Genomic DNA, 25,719 nt, shown 5'->3' on the forward strand with positions numbered 1-25,719 from the left:
AGGCTGAGGCTCTACAGGTGATGCTGTGCTGAGCTCCCCAGGAGAGTCACACATCCAGGTGGGCACAGAGCAGTCGCCTGAGGCTGAGGTGTGGGGTCACCGCCTGCCCTGGGACCACCTCACCCCTGTGCTCCTGCAGCAGCCTGGACCTCCGTCTGCATTTCCTCTTCTGGCTTCTCAGCGTTTCCTTCATTTTTCACTGCCACCTACATGTTCATCATGCATTCGGGGTTTTAAGTATTTTGGAAGGTGACAATTTTTCAGGTTCTCTGCACAGCCGTATTGCCAGAAATGAAAATGCGTCTGTAGCTTTACAAAAGGTTTTCAATCACTGTCCATCGGGGAGGGCCAGGAGGAGCCAAACGCCTACAAGACTGGGTCCCAAAGCCACAAACTTGAAGAGGCATCACAATCCCCATGTGTTGGGGATGACGGCAGCCCCCGCTTTGGGTTGAGGCTGGAGAGCGCCGGTTCATTCGAGCTGCACCACAGTGAGGAAGTTGAGGGGCTGCTTGATACCCACCCCATGCCCAGTCGGTCCTGAGACAGTGGTCAGGGGAGGTGCCCCCGACCCCCTCCAGGCGGATTTCACATCCAGGCCTTTCTCAGCAATTCGCCTCTTTTATTCCTGTTTCTTTCTCTTTCTCATGCTTCCTGTTTTCCATGCTCACATTCTTGACCACAACTCAGACCTGCCTGTACACCCCAAGGAGTACGTAGAGAATCTTACACACCTGGCGTCACCAAAGATCTGTCCGTGTGTGAGCAGGCGGCAGCTGTCCCCTACCCCACTCTGAACGAGGGCTTTGTTGCCAGCGAGTGCGTCCTGAGAGCCGAGGCTCACCCTTGGAGGGTTCTCTCCCCTCTCTTGGTCACAACAGTTTGGTTCACATCGATGACTTATTGGGTACTGAGTTCATGGTCAGGAATGCAGCCTCACAGTTACACATTTTTCTCATGGAACAGTGCGATCCGATCGTGCTGCCGTTTCTAGGAGTGCCTGGAAAAAAACAAAACCAGAGACGGCCTGTAACTCTTCCTCCGAGCTCCACCAGGGGCTCTGAGAACTTCATGAAGTGAGCTGTAACCAAATCAAGTCCTTACAAAGCAGCAAAGCATTTAAGCCCAGGAAATTTTATTAAAACACATCTTGTTTGAAAAGTGAGTTCGGAGCATTCCCACTCAGTTTCCACTAACACAAGTGGTGAGAGCACATTCCCCATTTGGGGAGTGAGAACAAGGAATTTTCTGTTTTAAGTGTGGGAGCCAACATTTCTAGACAGATACTTAATGTTTTTAGGGCGGTACAGAATGGAAAAAGGACCAGCCTAGGAACTGGGGGTCCAGGCAAGCCCCAAGCTCTGCAACTAGCTTGCTGGACAGCCTGCAGCCAGTGGTTGCTGCCTCTGTTTCCCCGTCTGTAGTAAGAGGAGTGGGAATGATCTCTGAAGTCCTTTACACCCCTAATGAGCCAGGATTCCAAGCCACAGAGAATTCCTTTGGCCTCAGCTCCCTTCCCCCCGCCCCCCCGTAAGTCCTGCTTCTGGCGTTTGAATTGCCTGGTGTGCCCTTGGGAATGGGCACAATATTTGGGTACTTTTTCTTTTTCCATCCATTCTGGAGACAAGCCAAAAAAATTTTTAAAAAAATCTATTACTATCACCCACTTCTCCAAGGCTTTTTAAACCATCAGAAAGTTGCATACAAACATCCCTTCTGCCTGCTTCCTGCAACGTTTCAGCAAATGAAAAGCTCTTCTGAAATGTTCTGCACTGCAGATATTTTAGGACCAATTTAAAACGGCTGCACAGCAGCAGAAATGGACAGGGACGCTCACACATGTGAAGGCAAATCCAAGAGATCTGTTTTCTCTTCCAATTTAAATTGCAATGTCATGCTTGTCTTTGGGGACCAAATGCTTCCCTCCCTCCATTTTAATTCGCTGCGCTTTCCTGCCGTATGCTTGCAATGCACCGAGCTCGCTTTTATTTTCCACTTAATCTCTAAAATGAATGTCTTGGTCATGCCGTGGTTGCTATGAAATCAGTTAATTGGGCCCTTACCGCAGACAGCTCTGTCCCCTGCCCCCACCACATGCAAAGCAATGTCTTTGCATATGTGTAATAAAACAATCCATAAATGTTTACCGGAACAGGAGCCTCATTGTAACAGAAAACACCCAAGTGACAGAATGAATCTCCAAACCTGAGTGTAGTCCAGCATGAGGCAATGAACTTGGGTGGCCAACAGATCTGAGCTCCCAATCCCACTCACCACTTCACCAACTTGCAAAGCAATCATGGGAAAGACACCTTCATGAAACACAGATCTAACGTGTCCCACCTCCCCAGAGATACACTTCCTGTTGCAGGGACCCTTCCAAACCAGGTGATGGCCCACACGGGTCAGTTATGAGAAATCACCACTTCATTCAACCGTCTTTTCGCCAGGAATGATACAGCAAAACTAGAGGAGTGTGATTTTCAACAAGTCCAGAAAGTGAGGGGAGCCCCTCTGGTTTCTTTATGGTCACCCCAAAAGACCCCCATTCCAATAGATGGGTGCCTTGGGAGAAGAGAAGGAGAGGAAGAAGGCCTGTTGTTCCCCCACTGAGATCTGACTGGCTTTCCCACTGCTAGCAGGGAAGAGGGGCTCTCTCCTGGGGACAGTGGTGCCGATCCCCACCCATCTCAGAACCACTACCTGCTTGTGGGAGCTCTACCCCAGGCCCACCCCTAAGGTTGGTGGGGTTATAGCAGAACATGGGCAGAACCCCCAAGACACACCTGTTCTCTCCTGTCCCCATCTCCCAACTGGTCTAGTGGAGGTCCACTTCTGACTACCACTGATGTCATGTGAGCTGCCATGTCTGCCCTGCCCCCCACCAGCTGTGTCAAGTCCACCAGCAAAATCCCTAAGTTCACAGGGGTGGCCAAGAACTCCCCACGTGCCATGGGAATGCTGAGAGAAACCCAGTGACAAAGTCCATGTTGTGACCCGGGAATCCCCCCATGCAATCCTCCCAGGCTGCGTGCTCAGGACAGGCCCGCACCTGAGTCCGGGTAGAGGTGTCAGCAACAATGGAAACCGGTAGAAGAAGGTGGTGAAGCAATGGAGGAAGGAGTCAGGTTGTGCCTCCAGACTCCTGCTCCCAGCACCGTGCCTACCAGCTGGCACCATTGTCTTATGCCTCAGCGCTGGGCTCTAGGTCCTGATCTCTGAGGAAGAAATCACACGGGAGCCACTGCCGCAGGAACACCTTCCCCATCACCAAGAACCAGAGGAAGGCCCCCCATGCACTTTCAAAGGCCAAGAATCAACTGAATGGTAGTTGACGCTCATTTCATATTTGAGAGAGACTTGTAACTTCACAAAGGATCCTCACATTACTCTCCCTGTCCATCCGACCCGTGTCCTGCCTTCTCCCCCCCACACACACATTCTCACACACTCACACAGCCTGCATGGAGAGCCACATAAAATCTAGAATTACTTCTTCCTTGGAACAAAGAGTCTGTGGAAATTCTTGTAAAGAACAGTCAGTGAGTTCATTCAGCTTCTTTACAAATTATAGGGATTTTGTTTTGTGGGTCACATTCAGAGATGCTGTCTTTGAAAGATAGAATTTTTGAAAATGTAATTACTTCAGAAAGTAACCAGGCTACCACCGTGGAGGGTGTTAATCTAAGAGCTCCGAGATTCACATCCCAGCCCTGGGGATCAGTTAACCCCTTTGCTGCTAGGAGCTCACACACACAAGTGCCCATGCATGCTCTGCAGCACAGAGGAAGTGTGTTCAATGACCAGGAGAGCTAGTGAAGATATGGCTCAACCCGTGAGTTCAATGTTGTGGGCCCTTACCTTCTTCTGTCTCTTGGCTCTGCTGTCTCTGTGCTCCCTCTGCCTCACACCCTCTCAGGCTCAAGTTCATTGGGAAGGGCTGCACTCCTTTCCTGTAGATCCCAGATGTTCTGAGAATCCCAGTGGCTGACGTGGGCCCGACCTGGCCAGGAGATGTCCACATGGCTTGGCAGAGAGGATGAGGAAGAATGTGCTGGGAGGCAAACCACACACATCCACCACCTCCAGCTTCTTCCATGAATCTGCCCTATCCTTCAAGTGAGACACTTCATATCATACATTTGCTCATCAGTGGAGCAGGAATGGCCAGCCCGCTGCTTCCCAGAGTGGCTGAGAAAGTGAGAGGAGATGACTGTAAGTGGGAGGGAGGTGTGTGCTGGTCCTGACTATGAGCAGTCACACGACCTACCCAGGGACACGGTCGGGGCTCTGACACTGGCCAGACCCAGGCTCCTGCCCCTGCTACATCCAGGGGCTGTGAGGCAGGGAATCTGTGATTGTCACCAACAGAAAGCATGTCAGGAGGAGTTATCAGGAGATGCCCACTCTTTTTCTCCCATTTATCAATCCAGCACAGAAATGTGAAATCGGGAAGGCAGAAGACAGCTGGAGTCACAGAGAAGAGCTTCCAGTAGCTTCACTCCGCTGAGCTCACAAAGAGGGGACTCTGGACTCACACTCACGTTTCATGTCGCCAGCCCCTTCCTGGTACCTAGGCCATCATGGCACTGACAGAAATGTGCCCACTGATGCCACCAACGAATGAATGAAAAACCGAAAAGATGGAGGAAGAGATAACACAGCAGGCCCTAGGCTTGATGCTTGACATCCACAATCTCTGATGCTCATAAAAATCCCTCGAGGTGGGATATCAGGTTCTGAGAGGTGGCAAAAGTTGCCTGAGGACACTCTCGCCAGAAGTGCTTCCCAAGTATTTGGAGCACCTGGGTCCAGATCCCTTCGGAGTCTCCAACGCCTGAGCCACCTCACCATCATGGAGTCTGGCTGGTGGCCTTACTTCACACTCTGAGGACTGTCATTCATAGTTTACATTCATCTGACCTAGTTTGTCTGCAAGTTGTTATAACTAAGAGCACGCCTCTGACTTTCTGTGGAAAGTCTTTCAGTATGTAAAACAGGTCGTATATTCCTACCTAGTGCAGTCCGGGTTAAGCATGAAAAATATCACACTGGAGAATAAGAAAGACAAGGTACTTAAAGGAATGCTAAACTAGAATTACACCAGAGCTGGAGCTGGAGTACAGGAGGGACGCGGAAGAGGAGAATGCAACAAATACCGACCCAAGTCCCATCACCGCATACGTACTTGTTTGCTGCCATGACAAAGTCCCACAGACTGCAGGTCTTAAACAATGGGAACGGATTTTCTCTCAGGTTCTGGAGATCAAAAATTGAAACCAAAGTGTGAGCAGGCTGGTTCCTCCCAAGGCTGTGAGGGAGAGTCCGTTCCCAGCCTCTTTTCCCACCTGCTAGTGGTTGCTGGCGATCTTCGGCGCTCCCTGGTTTGTAGCCGCACTGCCCCATCTCTGCCTGCGTCTTCCATGGCGTTCTTCCTTTGTGCATGTCTGTTTCTGTGCCTACATCTCTCCTTTTTATAAGGACCAGTCATGGGAAATTAGGGCTCACCTTGATGACCACATTTTAACCTGATTACCTCCCCAACAACCCTATTTCCAAATGAGGTCACATTCTGAGGTTCTGGGGGTTAGGACTCCCAACATGTGAATTTTAGGTGGACACAGCTCCACTCATAACACCATCCATCCTAGAATGGAAAGCCAGTTGATAATAATTTCCTTAATGCATCTAACTGCATTTGCTTTATTTCTAAACCGTGCTTGAAGAGCTTGCCCCAGCTTCAGTCATTCACTGTCCTTTCCCCTTGGAGTATGTTCATCCCTCCCTTCCTCTGTCCTCACGTCCTATTAAGAGCACATGGATTTACAGTCGTGCCTGCACCCTTCACACCCTCGTGCCCCAAGGCCCCTGGCACTGATGGTGACGAGGCACACATCCAGCTCAGCCGCAACCCTCACCCTGTCACCTCAGAGCCTTGCCTTCCTCCTTACCAGGAATGCCAACCCACTGATCTCACTCCCAGTGCATCCTCAGCTCCTCTTGTCCTTCTGTCTTCACCCCACCTAAGGTACGTGGTCTGCCATTTCAATAAAATTCTTGGCAGTAAGTTAAATCTTCCCTTCCCAATCTTTCCTTACTGTTGTGGTTACACTTCTTGGAAAAATGTCAACCCTAGAGGAAGGCAACGACCAACCTCCCCTGATTTGCACATCCCTGGTGGACGATCCCACATGCAAAATGGGTGAATGGGCATAGCTTTAAAGTCAGGGTGCCCAACCTCGCATGCCCCTTCAGCACCATCCAGCAACGCTACACGATTTCTCCAGTCAACTTGCTCTCACAGGCTCCACAAAGGCCATTTCCAACTTTCTGCCCCCATTCTCCTTCAGCAGAGGGAAATATCTCTTACTTTATAAAAGAAATAGAAAATGCTGGACAGCTCCCAACTCCCCTCAAACACGTCTACAAATGCTCCTCCATCTCAATTCATCCTTTCTTCTGATCCCGTTGCCTTGGAAAAGCTGCCCTTCCCCCTGTGGATGTCGGTTCCTGATCCCATGCTTTGGATCTCATCCCCTTTGTCCTTCTCCATAATCTCAGGTGATCAACCATCCCAGTTTACCCAAAGCCATTCTAGTTTCACACTGAGAGCCCTATGTGCCAGAATACTCCTCTGACCTGCACAAATGAGGACAGATATTCACCCTAAAACACTGCAGATGATACCTTCTTTCTCCTGAATATTCAGCCTCCCTCTTGCTAAGGAATCCTTTGCAATGGATGTAAATGTGTTAGAGTCTCTCTTATTAAAATAAAACAAAACAAAACCTTCCTGCTTCCACAGCTCCCCATTGCCCTTTCTCTCTCCTCCCCTCTTTGAGCAGATTCTTCAGAAGAAGTGTCTCTATTGGCTCTCTCCCTCTTCCTCTTGCCCATTCACGCCTCAGCGCACTCCTGTGGTGTCTAACCCCTCTGCCCCACCGGTGCATCTCTTACCCAACTCCCCGGGACCTCAGTCTACCAATACAGTTAGCTGGCTCAGGTCTTCATTTAATTTATCCCAATACGTTTTCGATGTTGACCACACTTTGCTTCTCTCTCTTCACTCCTCTCTTTCCTAGGCTGTTCTTCCCTTGTCTATTTTTCTCAGGATCTCATCCAAAGTCATAGTCCCATAACCAGCATGAAATATCAGAGTTTCTCACAGCTCAAGCTAAGACCTCTGGCCCCCTCACTCTATTCTGTCTTCAGTTCTCATCCCACCGCCTTCAGCTGCCATATGCCAGTGACTCCCAAACTTACCTCTAACCCAGGCCTGTGCTTGGAGTTCCAGAATGTTCTATCCAACAGCCCATTTGAAAGCTCCTGTTAGAGCTTGGGTGTCAAAGGCATCGCAGTCAACATATCCAAACTAAACTCACAAGCATCCCCAACTCCAGTCCTTTCCCTGGAGTCCACATGATATTCAGTTACTCAACCCAGAAACCCAAGAGACAACGTTCATCTTCCCCACCACCATCTCCAATCCAGTATCAAGCTCAGCCCATTTCAACTCCTAACTATCTCTTGAATCCATCCACTCTCTCCCTCCTGTGACATTTACAATCCAGTGACTCTTGCCCAGACCATCAGCAAGGCTTCTAGTTGCCCTCCCCATGTCCACCCTCATTTTACCCCAGCACACTGTGACCCTGTAGCCCTTTTCCCAAGACAGATCAGGTCTTTCTGTCTCCTTAAAATTCCTCAAATAACTTCTTATTCATGAAGCTCTTGGTAGTGGCATGTCCCTAGCTCACAGAGAAAATACTCATTGAATCAAGTTCATGCCACATTGTCACCTTCCTATTAAGTGACACAGAGTAAACCTATAGGAAATTAATGTGGCTAAGTTGGGACCCAGGCTGGTTCATTCGGAAACAGCCCCTTCAAAAACATCAGCAAGAGGCACTTGGTCAACCAAAGGCAATCAGGAATTTATGGCTGCATCATCTGTCATCTCTGTCCACCACCCAGCTCATCCCTGGCTACTTCCAGCTGGAAGGGCCTCCTGGCAGCCTCAGAACTGTCACAGACAACATGCCTGACATTCGACATGGGGCTGGCCCAGACTGCAGATCTCAGTTTGAGGTTCAAGAAACACAGGCACGGGGGCGCCTGGGTGGCTCAGTGGGTTAAGCCGCTGCCTTCGGCTCGGGTCATGATCTCAGGGTCCTGGGATCGAGTCCCGCGTCGGGCTCTCTGCTCAGCAGGGAGCCTTCTTCCCTCCCTCTCTCTCTCTCTCTCTGCCTGCCTCTCCGTCTACTTGTGATCTCTCTCTGTCAAATAAATAAATAAAATCTTTAAAAAAAAAAAAAAAAAGAAACACGGGCACGGCTGGGGGTGTAGCTACTTCCTCCCACTGCATCAATGTAAATGAAGCCATGGACACTGCTCTCTGTTTCTACCTAATGTTAACTGTTTGATTGTTTTTTTTAAAGATTTTATTTATTTATTTGACAGGCAGAGATCACAAGTAGGCAGAGCAGCAGTTAGAGAGAGGAGGAAGCAGGCTCCCCGCTGAGCAGAGAGCCCAATGCTGGCTCGATCCCAGGACCCTGAGACCATGACCTGAGCCGAAGGCAGAGGCTTAACCCCACTGGCCACCCAGGTGCCTTGGTGTTAACTGTTTTAAAACATAGCACATCAACAGAAAATCTGAGATTCAGTAAGGCCAGCAGGTCAGGAGACAACTGTCCTTGCAAAGCTAGTTTGCTACAGATCTCAAGAGGACGAGGCCATGGCACATGGGACCACAGGGGAAAGCACCAGGGTGGTCAGGAGGTGGAGGCTGGCGGAAACTGTGGGAGGAGCTTTTACTGTGGTTTCTGAGGAAAGAAGGGAGAGAAGCAGGGTAATTTGAATAACTTCAGTGGACTCTGGGCCTAGGAGCTGTCCCTAGCTATCTGAAACCTGGCCCCAGTGTAAGAGCCCTAATCATCTTACCCAGGAGTGTCAGAGCCTGGAGGAGATTGGGTTGTGGGCTCTGGACTGGTAGGTTTGTGTTAGAAAATCACTCTCAGATTCTTAATCTCACAAAACAAACTGAGGGTTGCTGGGGAGAGGGGTAGGGAGAGGGTAGTGGGCTTATGGACATTGGGGAAGGTATGTGCTATGGTGAGTGTTGTGAAGTGTGTAAACCTGGCGATTCACAGATCTGTACCCCTGGAGCTAATAATACATTATATATTGATATAAATAAGTAAGTAAATTAATACAGACAAAAAGAAAAAAAAAGAAAGAAAATCACTCTCAACGGCAAGCTATTTACCATCTATCTGCAGGGATTGGCCCACACTGGGATGGGCAGTCCCTCCAGGGACATCAAGTCCCCAGATGTCAAAACATAGTTAACACAGAAGATAAAAGATATGGTTAATACATTAACTCAGAACCAAGCTCTTTCTGAAAGAGCCATGAAGTATTGCTCCCCTGTCCCACCCCACCCATTGTGTGCATGCACACACACACACACACACACACACACACACACGCTCCTCAGCCAGGTCTATACATTTAATAGGACACTTTCAGAAAGACCAAGACTCACAGCATCTGAAGAAATGAGCTGAAAAGTAAGAATCCCATCAGCACCTCTAGGATTCAATAAAGATAACTACAGTAACTGAGCTTAATAAACGGTGTCATGGGCTGTGAACAAATTGAGTACTTTGCACCGTGCTAGATACTCATGAATTATTCCCTCTAAGGGATGGCTTGTCTTCCTCACACCGCCACAGATGTGGGGCTCTGTCCCTCCCCTTCTCTGATCCATGCATACAACCGAGGCCCCTCTTGTGCAAGCCCCACTGTTAGGACTAGTCTAAATGGATTGCAAACATGCCATGACCCAGAATCCTGGTACCTACTGTTCCTGCTCTCAGGAACGCTGCTGAACATCTCCGGCATGCCTGCAGGAACATACCGGCCTCCCTTTGGGAGGAACAATAAAATGAGATGGCAGAGATTAGCCCAAGGAGGAACACTGTGTCTTTCTTTGGTGCCTCCTTGCCTTAAAAGGCGGGGTCAGGTAGATGATACAGATGCAAGAATATGGTATCTGCCAGGGAGACACCACAGGGAACTTTGTGAATACAAACTGGTGGGCTGTTCCTCTCACCCCCCAGGAACCAGCCACGGAGCCAGAACAGGGGCACCTGCTGGTGATTTGTGAGCCGAAGAATGAACCAAAGTGAGGGTATATTTTGCCACACCGAGTTTTCATCTGTTCTTTGGGGATGTTTGATTCTCCTTAAACACTGAAAATCCGTATTAGAAACATCTGTCCTCCTGGACCGCATTTTTCACCCATAAATGGGTTGGAATGAGGAACGTAGAGATTAGGTGGTATATTTACTTTAAATCAATACTTCAAAACCAGACTTGGACGAAACCAGGCTCTCATTTCTAACGGTATTACGCATAGTTTACAAGGCTGGGCTCATTCAGAAGGCTTGCCTCACCCTCTACAAACCAAACCAAGTTTTTGACAGGTCAGGAGAGATTCCAAGTTTGAAGAAAGGACGTAGGTTCATTAATAGAGTTGTAAGAAGAATTTGCCACAATTTCGTTAACTGTTTGCGGTTAGTTGAAGAACAGAGACATTTCAACAGATCGTAAGAAATGCTGTAGCTATTGTGAGGTTTACGGACATCTTGGGACATTTCTGATAGTAGAGCAGGACTGGATTTATGAGGAAGCTCTAGAAAAGGCTCCTAAGTGCCTCCCACATAATGTTTTCTAGACTAACAACCACTGCCATCCCTTTTGTCTGTCAGGCAAAAGCTCACTTACGGCACGTGTTTCAGTCAATCCAAAGTCACCAACGTCCAGACCTCTATAGACATGTAGGTTGCAAGCTGTGCTTTTCCAAAACTTGCCCAAAATTTCAATTTAAGACTGCATTTATTAAACAGCCCATAAGAAGATGTCTTTGCTTTTGTAAATACATTGCCTCTGTTATATCACCTTCCTGGCAATGGATTTGTGAATCAGGCTCTAAAGAACTTTTTTTTTAAGAACTCCATTGTTGGGGCACCTGGTTGGTTCAGCCGGTGGAACATATGATTCCTGACCTTGGCATCATGAGGTTGAACCCATGTCGGGCATAGAGACTACTTTAAAAAAAAAAAATAGAAATAAATGAAAGTCCATTGCTTTGGCCAAAAATCCCTTAAAGTCTGTTTTTCTGAAGAAAAATATCTGTTTTCTTGCAGTGGTGAGTTCTCACACGTGCTCCATCTTTTGTCCATTGTTTCTCCTCCCCTATGGGAAGGGCACCTTGGAATCTTTCTGAGAGTTAGAAGACAGGGGGGAGGACAGGGAGTTTGGTTGCTGTTTTTCAGGCATCTTGTCAACTTCAGAAAGAGTTTCAAACATGCTCAGGGCATTTCCTTATTTTTCCAGTTCCACTGAGATAGAGCTGATGCACAGGACTGTGGGAGTTTAAGGCTGACATACGTAAATTGTGGGATGTTCACCAAAGTTTAGTTAACATTCATCATCTCCCATCGATAACCTTAAAAAAGAAGGAAAAGGAAAAGGGTGGGGGGGAAGGGTTTTCCCTTGTGATGAGCACACTTAGGATCTACTTTTTGAACTTTCAACCACTCCATACAATGGTGGTAACTGTAGTCCTATTAGCATTACATCCCTGGTACTTTTTGATCTTCTAACTGCAAGTTTGTCCCTTTGGACCACCTTCCACCAGGACCCCCATTCCCACTACACCCCTCTGGTAACTGCAGATCCAATCTTTTTTTTTTCCAAGGCCTGGGTGTTTTGTCTTGTTTTCAGTCCACATTTAAGTGAGATTACAAGGTATGTGCCTCTCCCAAGGCACTTCCCAAAGCAAGGCACAAATGGGTCCTTCGAGAAAGCAGAACCTGTATGAGTCCACAGATGAATCAAACGTGGCTCTGGAGGTGCAAAGTTAATGAACATAATAAAAACATAGGCTACTATGAAAAAGCAATTAAAAGTGAACTATGGCAGGCCAAACCCAAGCTCTCCTTAATTTTCAACTACGGTTCTCCAGTCTCTGCCTCCTCCTGAAATTCAAATCCACAGGCCTGAAGGAAGACAGGAGGAGGGATTTTCCACGTTCTGTTCCCTTCCCACACGTAAACCATACAGTTCCTAAAAAGGGTCATGTTGTATACATGTGTCTGAGAGGCAGAAACAAATCTCAGTTTGGGAACTAAAGCTTTTTAAATAGCTGTTGATGGCTTTTACCTCTGCCAAATCAAATGCACATCAGCTGAAGGTCTCCCCTCGCTGTGCTGCCTTCACAGACACCCAGACAGCTGGCCAGACGCAACTCTGTGGCAAAGAGTGGTCTAGACACCTAAGTGACCTGAGGCCAGGAGTGTCCAGAGGAGGCTGAATTTAGCTTTTCTGGAAGTGTCTAGTTCTACTTCGATCACCTTAGTCCAAAACTTGTGTGTGAGCAACACATGGAGGCTTCCAGACCCACCAACCTGAAATCCCCTCCTGCCTCTTCTTTGAGGCACAGTTAAGGGAATTTTTCTCTGGGAGCCCTCCCAGGTGGCCAGTCTCAGGGTCTTTAAGCTGGGGCTCTCCCTGGGCTGCTTGTCTTAGCCTTGATCATGTGCTACCTTGACCACCCATTATATTTTTCACAGTCAGGGGATCCATGCCGTTATAAGAGATATCAGTGCAAGAAATATTGGTTATACTTTGTAATTCCTTCTTATTTCTTTAGCTCCCCAAATCTTTATGGAGCACTTATCACGCCCCACATTGCCCCCAGCTCCAGAAGCACAAGCCAGACACAGTCTCTGCTTGTCATGGTATTTATGTTCTATCAGCAAGAAGTCTCATGGGGGACCAGGTGGGGTGTGATAGGTAAGTATGACAGAGACCTAACTCGATGCAGACATCAGGAAAGGCCTGCTGGAGGAGGTGATATGGCCCCTGAAGAAAGTGTACAAGTCATGCAAGGGAGCAGAGCCCCAGAGAGACTGCATGAGAAATTTGGGCCTTATTTCAGGAGCGATAGGGAGTTACTCAGAGCCTCTAAGCCAGACACAGATATAACCATATCTGCTTTGTTCCAAGGTCACTCTAGTGTCAGGAGAAGAAAAGAGAGGAGAAAAGAAAAGGCAAGAATCACTGCTGGAGATGAGGGTGGTGTGGGCCAAGGTGGCAGTGATGGCAAAGGGGACAAGAAGAAGCTGAGACCCAAGATATATTTAAGAAGTAGAATCAACCATGCGCATGAAGGGATTGGATGTCAGTGGTACCGTTGACTGGAATGGGGAACCTGGGGTGAGCGGCAGGTTTGGAGAAAAAGATGAAACACATTGCTCATGTTCAGTTAGGGGCATTGAATGAGACTCCCCAAGGAAAGCTGCCCAGTAGGCAGGTGAGTGTATGGGTTTGGAAATCAGGCATGAGATTTGGGTTGGAGTCAGAAAGTGAGCAGCTCATGAAATCACATGAATGAAGGAGATCAACCAAGGAGAAAGTACAGACAGAAGACCTCGGAGCCCCAGAGAGAGGCCAAGGGGACTTAGAAGGAGGAGATGGCCAGCAGAGTCAGCAGCAGAGCCAACCCAATGAGCTCTCACGTAGTACAGCTCCAAGACCTAACAGCTAATCAGTTACCTTGTAGTAGTAGTAGCCCCACCTGAGGTTTTGGTTCTGTGAAGGGCTAGTAAGTAGGATGAGATCATCATCTAGGGTTTGCCTCAACTATGTTTAACTCTTGATGGCCCCACCAAGCGTGTAGTCAGTGGTTCATGGAAGTTTTAGTCTTCTCAAAAACACAAACTTACTTTTAACACCAGTGAATTAACACACTGAGACAAGAACCCATCGGTCCATCAGAATGGCCCATCTGGATGTCCTTTACTCATCAGAAAGATCCTAAGTCTCTTACTAACACTGAATCCCATCCGTATCTCAGTGTTGTTCTAATTATCAAACTCAAGACTTAAAGGTCTGAGTTTTTCACTAGAATCTTAAAGTCAGTTGAAATAAGATGTTTATGTTCAATGATGCAAAGAGTAACAGAATCACATGAGCCTTATATCCCTCCAGAGGGCACTCTCAGGGTCACAGACTCTTTTTTTGTTCCAGGATGAAGCCATTTTCATTATAAATGTCATTTTCTGTTTTATTGGGGAAGGATAAGTTCTAAGAATTTTAAGCCAACTTTTTAAAACTATGTTCAATGAAAGATAATTTTAGACATGATACTCAGATAAGTAGAAATAGAATTGACTTTGTTTCTCTGCTACTGAAATTAACTCTGCTCTTAAGCTCCCTGTTTCCTAGTAGAAAAAAAACACACTTTTCCAATTAAAGGTAACTTAGTCACTTCCAGCTTTCAATGTGGTTGATTCAGATCTAAACTGCCACTCAAAAAGTTCCCCTCTCCAACCCTAAGAGCCATCTGAATTGGAATGGGTTACTATGGTTTTGGCATTGGTGAGGGGGGTGTGGCACATGTTCATCCTGCCTCCTGGCTCTCCCCACAAGGGCTTTGGGGTGTCACGTGGCCTCATTCCAGGGCTCCAAGGGCTCACCAAGCTCCTGGATCAGGAACTGCTGGGTTCTTCTCCCCACTGGTCCTGCCAGTGCCAGTGTCCACATACTGTCCTCCACACTGTCCACATACACTCCACACTGTCCACATACACTCCTGCATACACTCAAGAGCACACACACTTGCACACACACAAGGGTAGCTCGCACAAACACAAAAACGCTTGGCAATACACAATAACATACATGCACAATGCACTCATATGCACGTATACACACATCCACACGCACTCACTCGGGGACCAGCCCCAGGCCACCAACCAGACACACTTCATTTATTTTTTTTTTAAGATTTTATTTATTTGACAGAGATCGCAATGAGGCAGAGAGGCAGGCAGAGAGGGAGGGGGAGGCAGGCTCCCTGCCGAGCAAAGAGCCGGATGCGGGGCTCGATCCCAGGACCCTGAGATCATGACCTGAGCCGAAGGCAGAGGCTTAACCCACTGAGCCACCCAGGAGCCCTGACACTTCATTCAAATAGTTTAAAAAAATTTTAAAGGACAACCAAAACAAATCCTAGAAGGAAATAAATACAGAAACAAATGAACCTAACTAGACCTAAAATAGATGACATAGCCACATAGAAAAAAGAATGAATTCAAGTAACTTCTGAACACAGTACTTTGATCATACTACTTTGGTGGGAATATTCTAAGATGAAGAAGAAGTGCAAAGAAATTTTTAATTTTACCTCACAAGTTTGTGGTGGATAGTGTCAAAAGGGCAGCAGCGCTTTAGCAGCACTAAAAAGAAGGGAGTTCTTTTTAGAAATGATTTATTCAGATCCTATGAGAGAATCTGCTACCATCACTCTCCTCCCTTCCAGAAGCAGCTCGGGTGACTTTAAAAGGAAAGTGAGTTTTATGGAATAAAAGGAGGACACCTTAAGAGGGTCTTTCATCCTGGCTTGTACACAGCCACCTTCTTGTGGCATCCTGGCGTGGCCTTTTCCGTGTGTATCTGCAGGAGAGAAAGCTCTCTGGTGTCTCTTCCTCTTATCCGAACACCAGTCCTATTGGATTAGGGCACTACCCTTATGACTTCATTTAGCCTTAATTACACCTCTGAAGTCCCTAAAGTCCAAATACAGTCACACATTGGGGGGTTAGGGCTCCAACATATGAATTGTAGGGGCACACAATTCAGTCCATAACACCACACCTAACACATAACAAAACACCTGTTTTCCAGGAAGGTTACTTAACCTTTCTTTGCCCCAGTTCACTCATAGGCAAGGTGGACATCATAGCAGGGCTGCTGTATGGATTGAACAGTGGGTGCACATAAGGTATGTTGTGCCAGGCAGGCAATAAACACTCAATAAATAGCATTTATTATTTAATTCGATACTTAATCTGTGAATTTTATCAACTACTTCAGTGAGAGTAGAATTAGGAGCACACACATAGAATGTCTTCTTTTAGACATTAAGAAAATGCACACTTCCATTTATTTTTGCATAGCTGGAGGTGAACCTCACTGTCCCTCCAATATTTGGGTAACAGAAGAAGTACAACTGTTTATTGAAGGGACTTTCAGCTTGAGTGTAAGGCAGGGCTCACTGTTGTTTAATAATCAGCAGTTGGCTTAACCTACCGAACTAAAATTATTATTATACTATGGCAGAAATTATACTATACTGCTTCTTTTTGACAGTGGGCTTGGTAAATTACCAACATTCTTCTCCCACACAAACACTTACAAACACAAGTGCAGAACACTTTATTACTGTGCTAATTCAGTGTAGTTCTTACCGAGAAGAGCAAGGAGAAAAGAGAAATATCCCATCACTTAGTCAGGTTCTAAAATAAAAACCCAAAGTATCTACAGTCAGTTCTTTGTTTCAGAATATTGACAATCAATTTTATAGTATTCAAAGGTGGTGGTGGTGGTTTATATCCATCTTGTTTTACTGGAATCATGTTCTCCAAGCAGTTTTGATGCATTAACTGTTTACAGAGTGAATACCTCTGGTTTTCGGCAAGGGGCTCTGTCCCGAGGGCGGTATCCTGCTCAAAATCCTTCCCATCATAATTTGCTGCTGGGAATCTAAAAACAGGGCTTTGCCTGTTAAATCCTCATCTTGCTGGGTCCCACCTTATGTTGGCTCAGTCGCTACGACGGATTTCTTAGCTATGCTACAGTTTGGTTCCGTGGCTTCTAAATGGACTGGGCTTTGCATCCACCACCGATAACATGCCCTCCCTCCCCTCCACTCCTTACTCTTGCATAGTCTGACTCAAAGATCGAAATGGCCACCTAAAAGATGGGTCGTTTCTATTCACTTCCCTGTGGGTTAAACTCTTAGAGTAACCAGAGTTCCAAACAAAGAAGCTCTCAGTGGAGAAATTATGAAATGAAATAGTTTGTAAAGGGTACACACACACACACACACACACACACACACATGCACACACACACATGCACACACACACACGTGCACATCACACACACACACACACACACACACACACACAGAGCTTTGGGCTTTGGGGAAATCTCTTAGACCAGACAACACTGCTATGCAAACCAAGCATTGCCTTCCCAAACACAAAGTCGAAGGTATGCCTGGACCTGAGATCACTCCAGAAGACCTCTGCATGACCTCTGCATCACTCAACATCTTCTCCTTTCTTTTGAGACTGTGAGGACAGATTCCCCAGGGATGTAACTTGGACCAATCTCACCAAAGCTGTGTCTCTTTTGTTAGACTTTTCAAAAAAACAATGTTTGCCTTTATCGATCCTGTTTTTCATTTGTTTTCTGTTTTATTAATGTATCCACTGATCTTTATTGCCTATGCCCCATGGGCTCCTGCCGACACACAATGTCACAATAGTTTCAGGTGAGCAAGGTAGCGATTCAGCATCTCTACACCCTGTTTTTCTTTTTCCACTTTAAGTTGGATATTCTGCACATTCATTTTCAGACTTCCTTCTTTTCTAATGTAAGAATTTAGACCTATACATTTTTCTCACTTTCCATGTATCCCATAATTATGACATTTAGAATTTCAATACCATTCAGTATCAAGTATTGCTGAATTTCAGTAGGGTTTCTTCTTTGATGGTAGCTGTTTCAAATGTGATTGTATATTATGTATATTATATTGTATATTATGTATATATGAATATTATGCAGTAATTTCTAAAATTCATCTTTTCTTTTTGCTTTCTGCCCTGTGCATGCAAAGCTCAGGACTTGCATGAGCTCCTGCACAGAATTCTTTTCCCCAGTTCTGTCCTCTGTAGGATTCCCTACCTTTTTTCAGCTCCCAGACCCCTACTGCTCCGTCTCCCATCTAGAAAGACAGCATTTCCCTCTGAATGCTACCCTGCTTGGGCTCTGTGTGGTTGCACACACTCAGGTTACTCTCAGAATAAAGCAGTGAGAAATGAGAAAAACACCACCACAAACTCTTTGTCCACAATCCCCTTTCCCAGTCCTCTGGCCAGAAAAATTGGGGGGCCTGTACTATGTTGCATGTGGAGTAGTTCCCCATGGGGCAGCCCTGGGGGATGGGGTACCTGAAGGGGACTCTGTCTCTCATCTTCCGACTCAGAGGGGCACCTTGTCTCAGTGCTCTGGTCAGAAGGACGGAGTTTCTCCCCAAGACTGTTGTCAGCACCTACTGCTCAGTTCTGTGTTGGGTTCTCTCTCAGGTTAAAATCAGATGATGGAAAAGAAAAATGGAAAAACAACAAATGTACTCCCTGAGAAGTCAATCTTCACGTTCGGGTACCCCTCCCCATCATCGTGCCAGTATTACTTTCCAGAGTCTTCCTGTAAAAGGTTTCATCTAGAGGAGTTAGTTGTTTGTAATCAACAGGAGAGAAACCCTGTATTTATTCCATCTTCACCAGAACCAAAAGTCCTATCCCTTACTTTTTTAATTGAAATTACTTTTGGTTAAATTAAGTTTTTTAATTTTCCAGCACCTAGTTTGTATTTTAGCTGAGGGTCCTTCACAGATAGAACAGCATAATGCTGGAAACAGAAACCTCCCACTTTCCTAAGGACTCACAAGCCATCTTTCTATTTAATAATACATCTCAGACATTTCTAATCAACAATTTTAATTAAGCTGCTTCTCTGTAGTGTCCCTAAGTTGAGTTTTTTCACTTGACAATGAATATTTACTGGGAAGCTACAATGTTGAAGCGCTGAGATAAAGGCTAGGAACATGGAAATAAACAAGACCAATGAGCCCCAGTGTGATCACAACTCAACAAGGCAAACACACACTTACAGGTAATTTCAACTGATGGTATAAGGTGTCCCTGGAGTGTTGGAGGACCCTGGGCTCAACAGTTCCAGCTAGGGACTGGTCAGTAACAGAGTGCTCCAGAAAGGAGATGACAAATTAGTTAGCTCTTCACAGATGAGCAGGACCCCACTCAGGACCCCAAGAAGGCTATTCAAGATAAGGCAAGAAGATGAACATGGGCACAAATACCCAACTTTTGTATCAACATGGAGGGGACTGGAGGAGATTATGCTAAGTCAAGCAGAGAGAGTCAATTATCATGTGGTTTCACTTACTTGTGGAACATAAGGAATAACACGGAGGATATTGGGAGAGGAAAGGAGAAGTGAGTTGGGGGAAATCAGAGGAGGAGGAGAACCATGAAAGACTGTGGACTCTGAGAAACAAACTGAGGGTTTTGCAGGGGAGGTGGGTTGGGGGTTCGGTGAGCCTGGTGGTGGGTATTAAGGAGGGCACGTAGTGCATGGAGCACTGGGGGTGGTGCATAAACAATGAATCTTGGAACACTGAAAACATAAAATTAAATTTTAAAAAAAAGAAGAAGAAAAGCACAGGGATGGAGTGAGGGCAATGCTGACTCCAGCCCTGACAGCTGAGTGGGGTAAATTGCTTAGGTCCCTGGCACCCCAGTTTCTTCTTCTGGTCACAAGGAGCAAGTGCAATGCTCTGAGCACATTCCATGACTCTGAAACTCTGTGTATAAACACCCACATGTGTCCTCTTCCCCCCACTCTTCCTGCATTCAGCACAAAGCAGTGCCCGCTACACCTTACCGGCTGTCCCAGTGAATGACACCCTGCCTGCCTGGCTGTTTTCTTGAATGAATGAACAGGGCCCACAGGATGACTTTTGTGAGTCCCGGAGAGTTTTACCTTTATGGACCCCAAAAATGGTTTAATTACATTACATTTTACAATCAGATTAGTATAAAGATGACTATATTAACATTTTCTTCTTCCTAAGAGTTTATCTTTTTTTTCTGATTTTAAAAGAATTTTCATAGGTCCTTGAAAGCACTGTGGGTCCTAGATCCTAGACATGCCTAGCTAAGGGGGAAGTCGTCCCTGTAGGAACTAGTCAGTGGATGCTTCCTCATCCTGAGAAGTTTTGTAAGAGAGCCCTTTGAGCAGTGCACCAGTGCATTCCCCAGATTTTATGCCAAGCCAGTTTCCTAGTTTTCTTCCCTAAGGACATGGGTGGAATTTCCCTCATTCTATCATTTCATATTAAAATAAAGCTGCTCCTGACTCCTGGGCTCCAGTAGCTCACATGGCATTTCTGTGCAGATTAGGAAAGGGCTTCTTGTCTTTAAGAAGAAGGGGGAAAGACTAAAGTATTATATCATTGCACAGTCTAAATAACTATCTCCACTGAGCCTGGGGAAAATGTGAATCAGGTGGGCATACCTTCCAACTTCATCTGGGGGCCGCATTCATGGACTGCATGGCATGCTGGTGGGACAGTAAAAGTAACCCATGGCATTCAGCTTAAAGCCATCCTAGCTGTAGATCCATAAACCAATTTCATCCTAAGTCTGTGGCCAGAATGGTCAAGTCTCAGTAGGACTCAGGCAAAGCCTCTAAAAACAATCGGATGCCAGGGTCATGGTTTCTCCCGGGGCAAAAAGTGGACAAGGCACAATCACGTGAGTGTGTACCCATGTGCATGTGCACACACGCCTTCCTGTGTGTGTGCATGGCCTTGCAGGCAAGTGGGATTTCATGTGAGCCAGAACTCAAGTTGCCCCCTGGGACGACCCCCGGAAGGCGGGGAAGCTCCACCACACACTCCTGTGTGTGTTAGTGTATGTCTGCAACGGGAATGACGCCCCCTCATTTTGCAAGGTGCAGTCTGACCAGCTGCGCCCAGCAGCCACGCCCAGCTCACTGAATCCCCTTGCTGATGGAAAGCCCACACTCACACATACTAAAGCCTCTGTCTGTTCCCTTCTGTGCAGGGATGACATGCCAGGCTCGGAGTTCCTACATCACGAGTGAGATCCTGTGGGGTTACCGGTTCACACCTGTCCTGACGCTGGAAGACGGGTTCTATGAGGTCGACTACAACAGTTTCCATGAGACCTATGAGACCAGCACCCCATCCCTCAGTGCCAAAGAGCTGGCTGAGCTAGCCAGCAGGGCGGAGCTGCCCCTGAGTTGGTCTGTGTCCAGCAAACTCAACCAACATGCAGAACTGGAGACTGAAGAAGAAGAAAAGAACCTCGAGGAACAAACAGAAAGGAATGGTGATGTGGCAAACCTAGAGAACGAATCCAAAGTTTAGTCTCCTAGCTGGGCAGCTCCTTCTCCTCTCCCCTCGCACAACCTTTTCTTGTCTCTCATTCTCTTTCTTTTTTGTCTCTCTTACTTGGTTGTTTATTTATTTATATTTAATTTTGACATTATCAGAAAACAAATCTTCAAGGTGTAAAATATCTACCTGCCCTCTCTCAGTTATTCAGATTGATAAGGTAGACATGGATTTGGTTAAGGTACAACATGCCCTCATTTGTGGCCCAAGCTTGCTCTCTTCCCGAAATACAACACATCCGACTCCTAGGGATTTAAGCTACTTACCTGCATGTCTTGTACAATACCAGATCACTCAAAGAGTGTGTCAAAGATTTTACCTGGGATATGACAAGTTAGGTCTCTGGTGCCTATTATTCATGCAGTGAGACATAGCATATAACCCTCAGTTTTATAGATTCAAATAAATTTCATCTACAGGGTGAGGTGCTTGACCCATACTGGCATTGCAGTTATAGGACCCAGGTCAGGTAAAGACAAAACACTGTACATATATATGCCTTATGTAATTACTTTCTTTTCGCAGTTAGTAATAAAGCCCAGCATGTACAAAAGTACTGTAGAACTTCTAAATAATGTACATAAATGTATAATTATTGTAGGTTTAGATATATAACTTTAGAAATAAGATGCAAAAAAAAAAAAGATTCCCAGTGTACAGTAGGCATTTCTGTTCTGATGTCTTTGCTTCCTTAATTTCTTTGGTCCCATTGACCCCGGCCCTTAGTGCATGGCCTTCGTTCCGTGTCCCAGACTGGTAGTGTTTGGGTACCTCACTGCTCCCTTGCTGATTCCTTCATTGAATCTAATAAGCCATAGGTCTGGGGGAAGTTAGGTGGTCTAGTACATGGCAAAACCCACCACCATTATGCTGATATACAGTGAAATGTTTACAAAACTGAGGTCTCTTTTTTTGGTAAGAGGAGCCTCACTGATTAGCCTGGGGGGATATTCCAGGGGGAGGACACCATCTGGCATGTCACCAATGATGTGTTTATGCTTTTCCCATGAGCTGCTACCCTTTGCAGTACAAGAGTTTGGGAAACTCTTCTACAAAACCATGGATTCTCCAGCTGTTCCACTCTGTAATCGTAAGAAACTACAGACTTTAAAAAATGAGACATGGTAATTTAGCAGAAGATGGTTTGGGTCTAAAGCCATGACATTCATGAAGGCATGTGGTAGGAGACATGTATTGTAATCATTCACCTGACAAACTTTGAATCCATCTGGCTCTCTTCCTGTCCCTGCCAGCTTACCCATCAGCATTTCCTGCATTTGTATTTATTACTATTCTTATTCTTCTATTATTATGAAATGACCAGAGTTCAGTAGTAAAGATTAGATCAACAATCTAGGTGACTATGAAATCTTTCTAGAGAGTGCCACGGGTGGAAAATCAAATCCAAAATGTCTCCCAATCAGAAGAAAACAAGCAAAAAACTGCGGCCTTAATTCATTTTAATCTGCAAAGATAAAAGGAGAGAGAGAGAGATTAAGAGAGAAAGAGAAGGAAAGAAGGCATTTTGTACTAAAACTCTAAATTCAAGATGAAAAAAATTCAAATAAAAAGATAAATGGAAGAGAATGTCAGACAAAATCTCAAGGGCAGGTGGAAATTTTGCACTGTAACAGATCTTTCACATTAATTTCACAATTTTAAACTATTTGTTCCCTAAAACAGTCACCCATCATAAATATTCATCGACCAAACTCAAGTTCCTTTTCAGCTGCTACGGCTGTGCTCAGTTTGAGGCTTTGTGCCATGAAGGTCAAAGAACTCAAACTAGCTATCACTCACTCCCTGTTGCCCTTGACTTCCTTGACCAGATCGCGCAGGCCTTCTTTGTATGTTGGGGATCTTATCTACTAAAAAGCATGCCCCAGATGTAAGGAATGTGACTCCTCAGTTTAACACAGGGGGTCTCTCTTCTCCCACTTATGAGACCTCACATCAGGACAGCTGCTTCTTGGCACTTGGACTTAACTGGAAATGAAACTGTTGGCCATAGCCCTTTCCTGTTTGCCAACATTTCACATTTTGCATTGAATATCTGTTGAATCATTTATTCATTCCACACAATCCAAGGAGGAGGTTGTAGTCGAGGAGGAAGAGGGAGCCCCATACACTTCCTGCCAGGCTGTGGGGAGGTACTGTGGCCTTACCTGGCTGTAGCCTTATGAAAGGCGCCCTTGACTTGGGGGTGCTAACCCTGCAACATCCCCAGACTTGCAGGGCAAAGCATGGTAGCATAAAGAAAGATGAAGCATGGGCTGCAAAAAGTCTGCTAATTTAGCTCTTGGCGACTCAGTGGGCCTTTTTTAAATCCATTACTAAGGCTCAAAGGACAACACACATCCTGTTGTCTGGTTGGAATAGTAGTTTGGGGCCCTCTAGCACAACTAAACAAAGAGCCTTGACAACCCTTCGGTCATGCACACGTGTTAGTTCTCTATCTGTGACAGGGCACCCGGGGGTGAGGTCTCGCCCTATTTCTCATTGTCTTTGGCGTCAATGTAGTTGGAGACAGAACATGAACCAAATCTCGTTTTTGTAATGTGAGCCTCTGAATCTTTAAACAAGGATGCTCCAGAAGAACCTTTTACTAGAATGTCCCTATCAAACATGTCTATTTTTCTACAATTATTGATAACACAGTTTAACAGTGTATTTTGTGTCAACTGTTAAAATTTGGAATTGAAAGAAGCTCATTAAGACTGAATTTTCTAAGCAGCAAGTATTGAATGGTGTTTTTCATTAAGACTGTACAACAAAGACGAGCCCACAATTTCTACTCGTTCTATTCCATCCTATCGAGTTCCCATTCACACAGTCACTTTGTTAGGAAATCAAGTGCTATGAAAATAAGTCAGCCTATTGGAATGCAACAATATCCATAACTAATGAGGATCACTCTCAACTTGATATTTTGATCTGTTAGTTTGGTGTGTTTGAGTCACCTTCCATAAAAGCATGGTGGGATCTGATAACCAGATAAGAATTTTGAACCATAGGATTACGGTTTGCCACAGTTGACCCCAATCTGGAGAAAAGGGCAGACTCAGCTGGAAGCACGACCTCCCCAAGGGCTGATGAGACCCTCAGATTCTCACTTCCATTCACCCCAATATGCTTTCCAACTGGAAAACCAATTTGTTTATGAGTCAACTTTATGTAACTAATAAAATTATTTATGTTTTTGGCTGTTCCCTTGGCAAATGATACTCTTTTGAATTAACATATTTACAATCACTGTACTGCTAGGTCTTTGCTTATCCATTTCCTCATAACATGGCATTCCAGCCTGTTCACCCAACATACAGCCACTCCATGTCCATGAGAAGGAACTCCCTCTTCCCCCACTCCCTTCCACTGTCTGTCTCTCTCTTTTGTGCTGTTCGTAGTTCCCCAGTGCCAGGTCCATTGACTTAGTTCATTATCTTATGTTCTCTAACAACAATCCAGCTGTTGTCTCTAAAAATGTCAACCTATTTCTTAAGCACAATTTTCTCTTGCAGGTTTAACCAAACTAGGGCTCTGAAATGTCTATTTCTCATTGTACTCTGATTAAAAAATTATTTACGACTTCATTCAAAAGGCTAAATTTTGAAGTTTCAAGAGCAACATCCTTATGCTTTCCCTCCCTACATTTTCTTACATTTCAGGTTTCTTACTTTTTCCCCTTTGCTTTTTAATTTAGATTTAAGCCAATGTGTTTGGGATGTTCAGAATCTGTTTAGAAAGGTGGGAGCTGGTGGACAGAGAGTTATAAAAATGCCATTAGAAAACTACTTGAACTCACCCAAAGAATGTGAAGTCATTTGATTAGCTGAGTAATTCAAGATTTAAAAAAGAATCAAAATATTCATAGTCATCTCCAAGATAGCTTGCTAGTAGTCTGGACTAGTTTTCAGTCTTTCTTTCCTTTACTTGGATACTACTCTATGTGAGTCAGAAAAGTCAAAGGGTAGTTGGAAATTAAACACCCTACATAAATGGGAAACAGTATCTTCTATGATTTCCTTTCAATGGATGGCTACAAAGTTGAAAACATAGTCACTATATGCATAATAGATGATTCATTGATATTGTATTACAATATAGTAAAATCATATTATCTTATTTTTAGATTTTATGGTCAACCTGTTTAAGGAAATGTAATCCTTTCGTTTAAAATGGAGTAATACATACCTCTTCCTAATATTTCTGCAGTTAATGTCTTGGAGAATTTCTGATGCAGTCACCTAGAAGTCAAAAGCCTGTAAGGCTATGAAGAAATTTTGACAAAGCACAGTATCAGTACAGAAAACATTAACAACAATATTACATTCTACATTGCTCAGTGTTTGGGAACATTCAGGGCACTTGCATAAATTATGTCATTTAATTCTTATCTACCATGAGAGTTTGTGTATTATAATTTACATTTTATAAAAAGAAAACTAGGGTTTCGGAAAACTGAGTAACTTCCCCAAGGTTACAAGTCTAGTAATAATAGATCCCAGTCTCAAATCCAGGGCCAAATCTTAAGCCATGGTCTCTATTTACTACAGAAAGGGTTGGCAAACCAAATC

The 25,719-nt window shown here is 45.3% G+C and overlaps 1 protein-coding gene and 1 long non-coding RNA gene across 4 annotated transcripts in view; one reads left to right on the forward strand and one right to left on the reverse strand.

The window, feature by feature from the left end:
• Positions 1–24,989, forward strand: part of KCNJ6 (potassium inwardly rectifying channel subfamily J member 6) — a 290,935-nt gene extending 265,946 nt beyond the window's left edge. Inside the window, exon 4 of the mRNA XM_047719953.1 lies at positions 20,793–24,989. Coding sequence (XP_047575909.1) covers positions 20,793–21,118 — 326 coding nt within the window. The 3' untranslated portion in view covers positions 21,119–24,989. The remainder of the gene's footprint in view (positions 1–20,792) is intronic.
• The window catches only part of LOC125094360 (uncharacterized), a 71,791-nt gene continuing 61,177 nt past the window's right edge, over positions 15,106–25,719 (reverse strand). The window contains exons 2-5 of one of the 3 annotated variants that reach the window (XR_007125483.1): positions 25,337–25,412; positions 16,323–16,370; positions 15,484–15,528; positions 15,106–15,451 (exon numbers count right to left, since the gene is read on the reverse strand). This is a non-coding gene — a long non-coding RNA (uncharacterized LOC125094360). Of the gene's footprint in view, positions 16,371–25,336; positions 25,413–25,719 lie in introns of all 3 variants that reach the window. The other 2 variants (XR_007125486.1, XR_007125484.1) reach the window with 2 other exon arrangements.

Source organism: Lutra lutra, chromosome 1, assembly GCF_902655055.1.
Source record: "Lutra lutra chromosome 1, mLutLut1.2, whole genome shotgun sequence".
Lineage (NCBI taxonomy): Eukaryota > Metazoa > Chordata > Mammalia > Carnivora > Mustelidae > Lutra > Lutra lutra.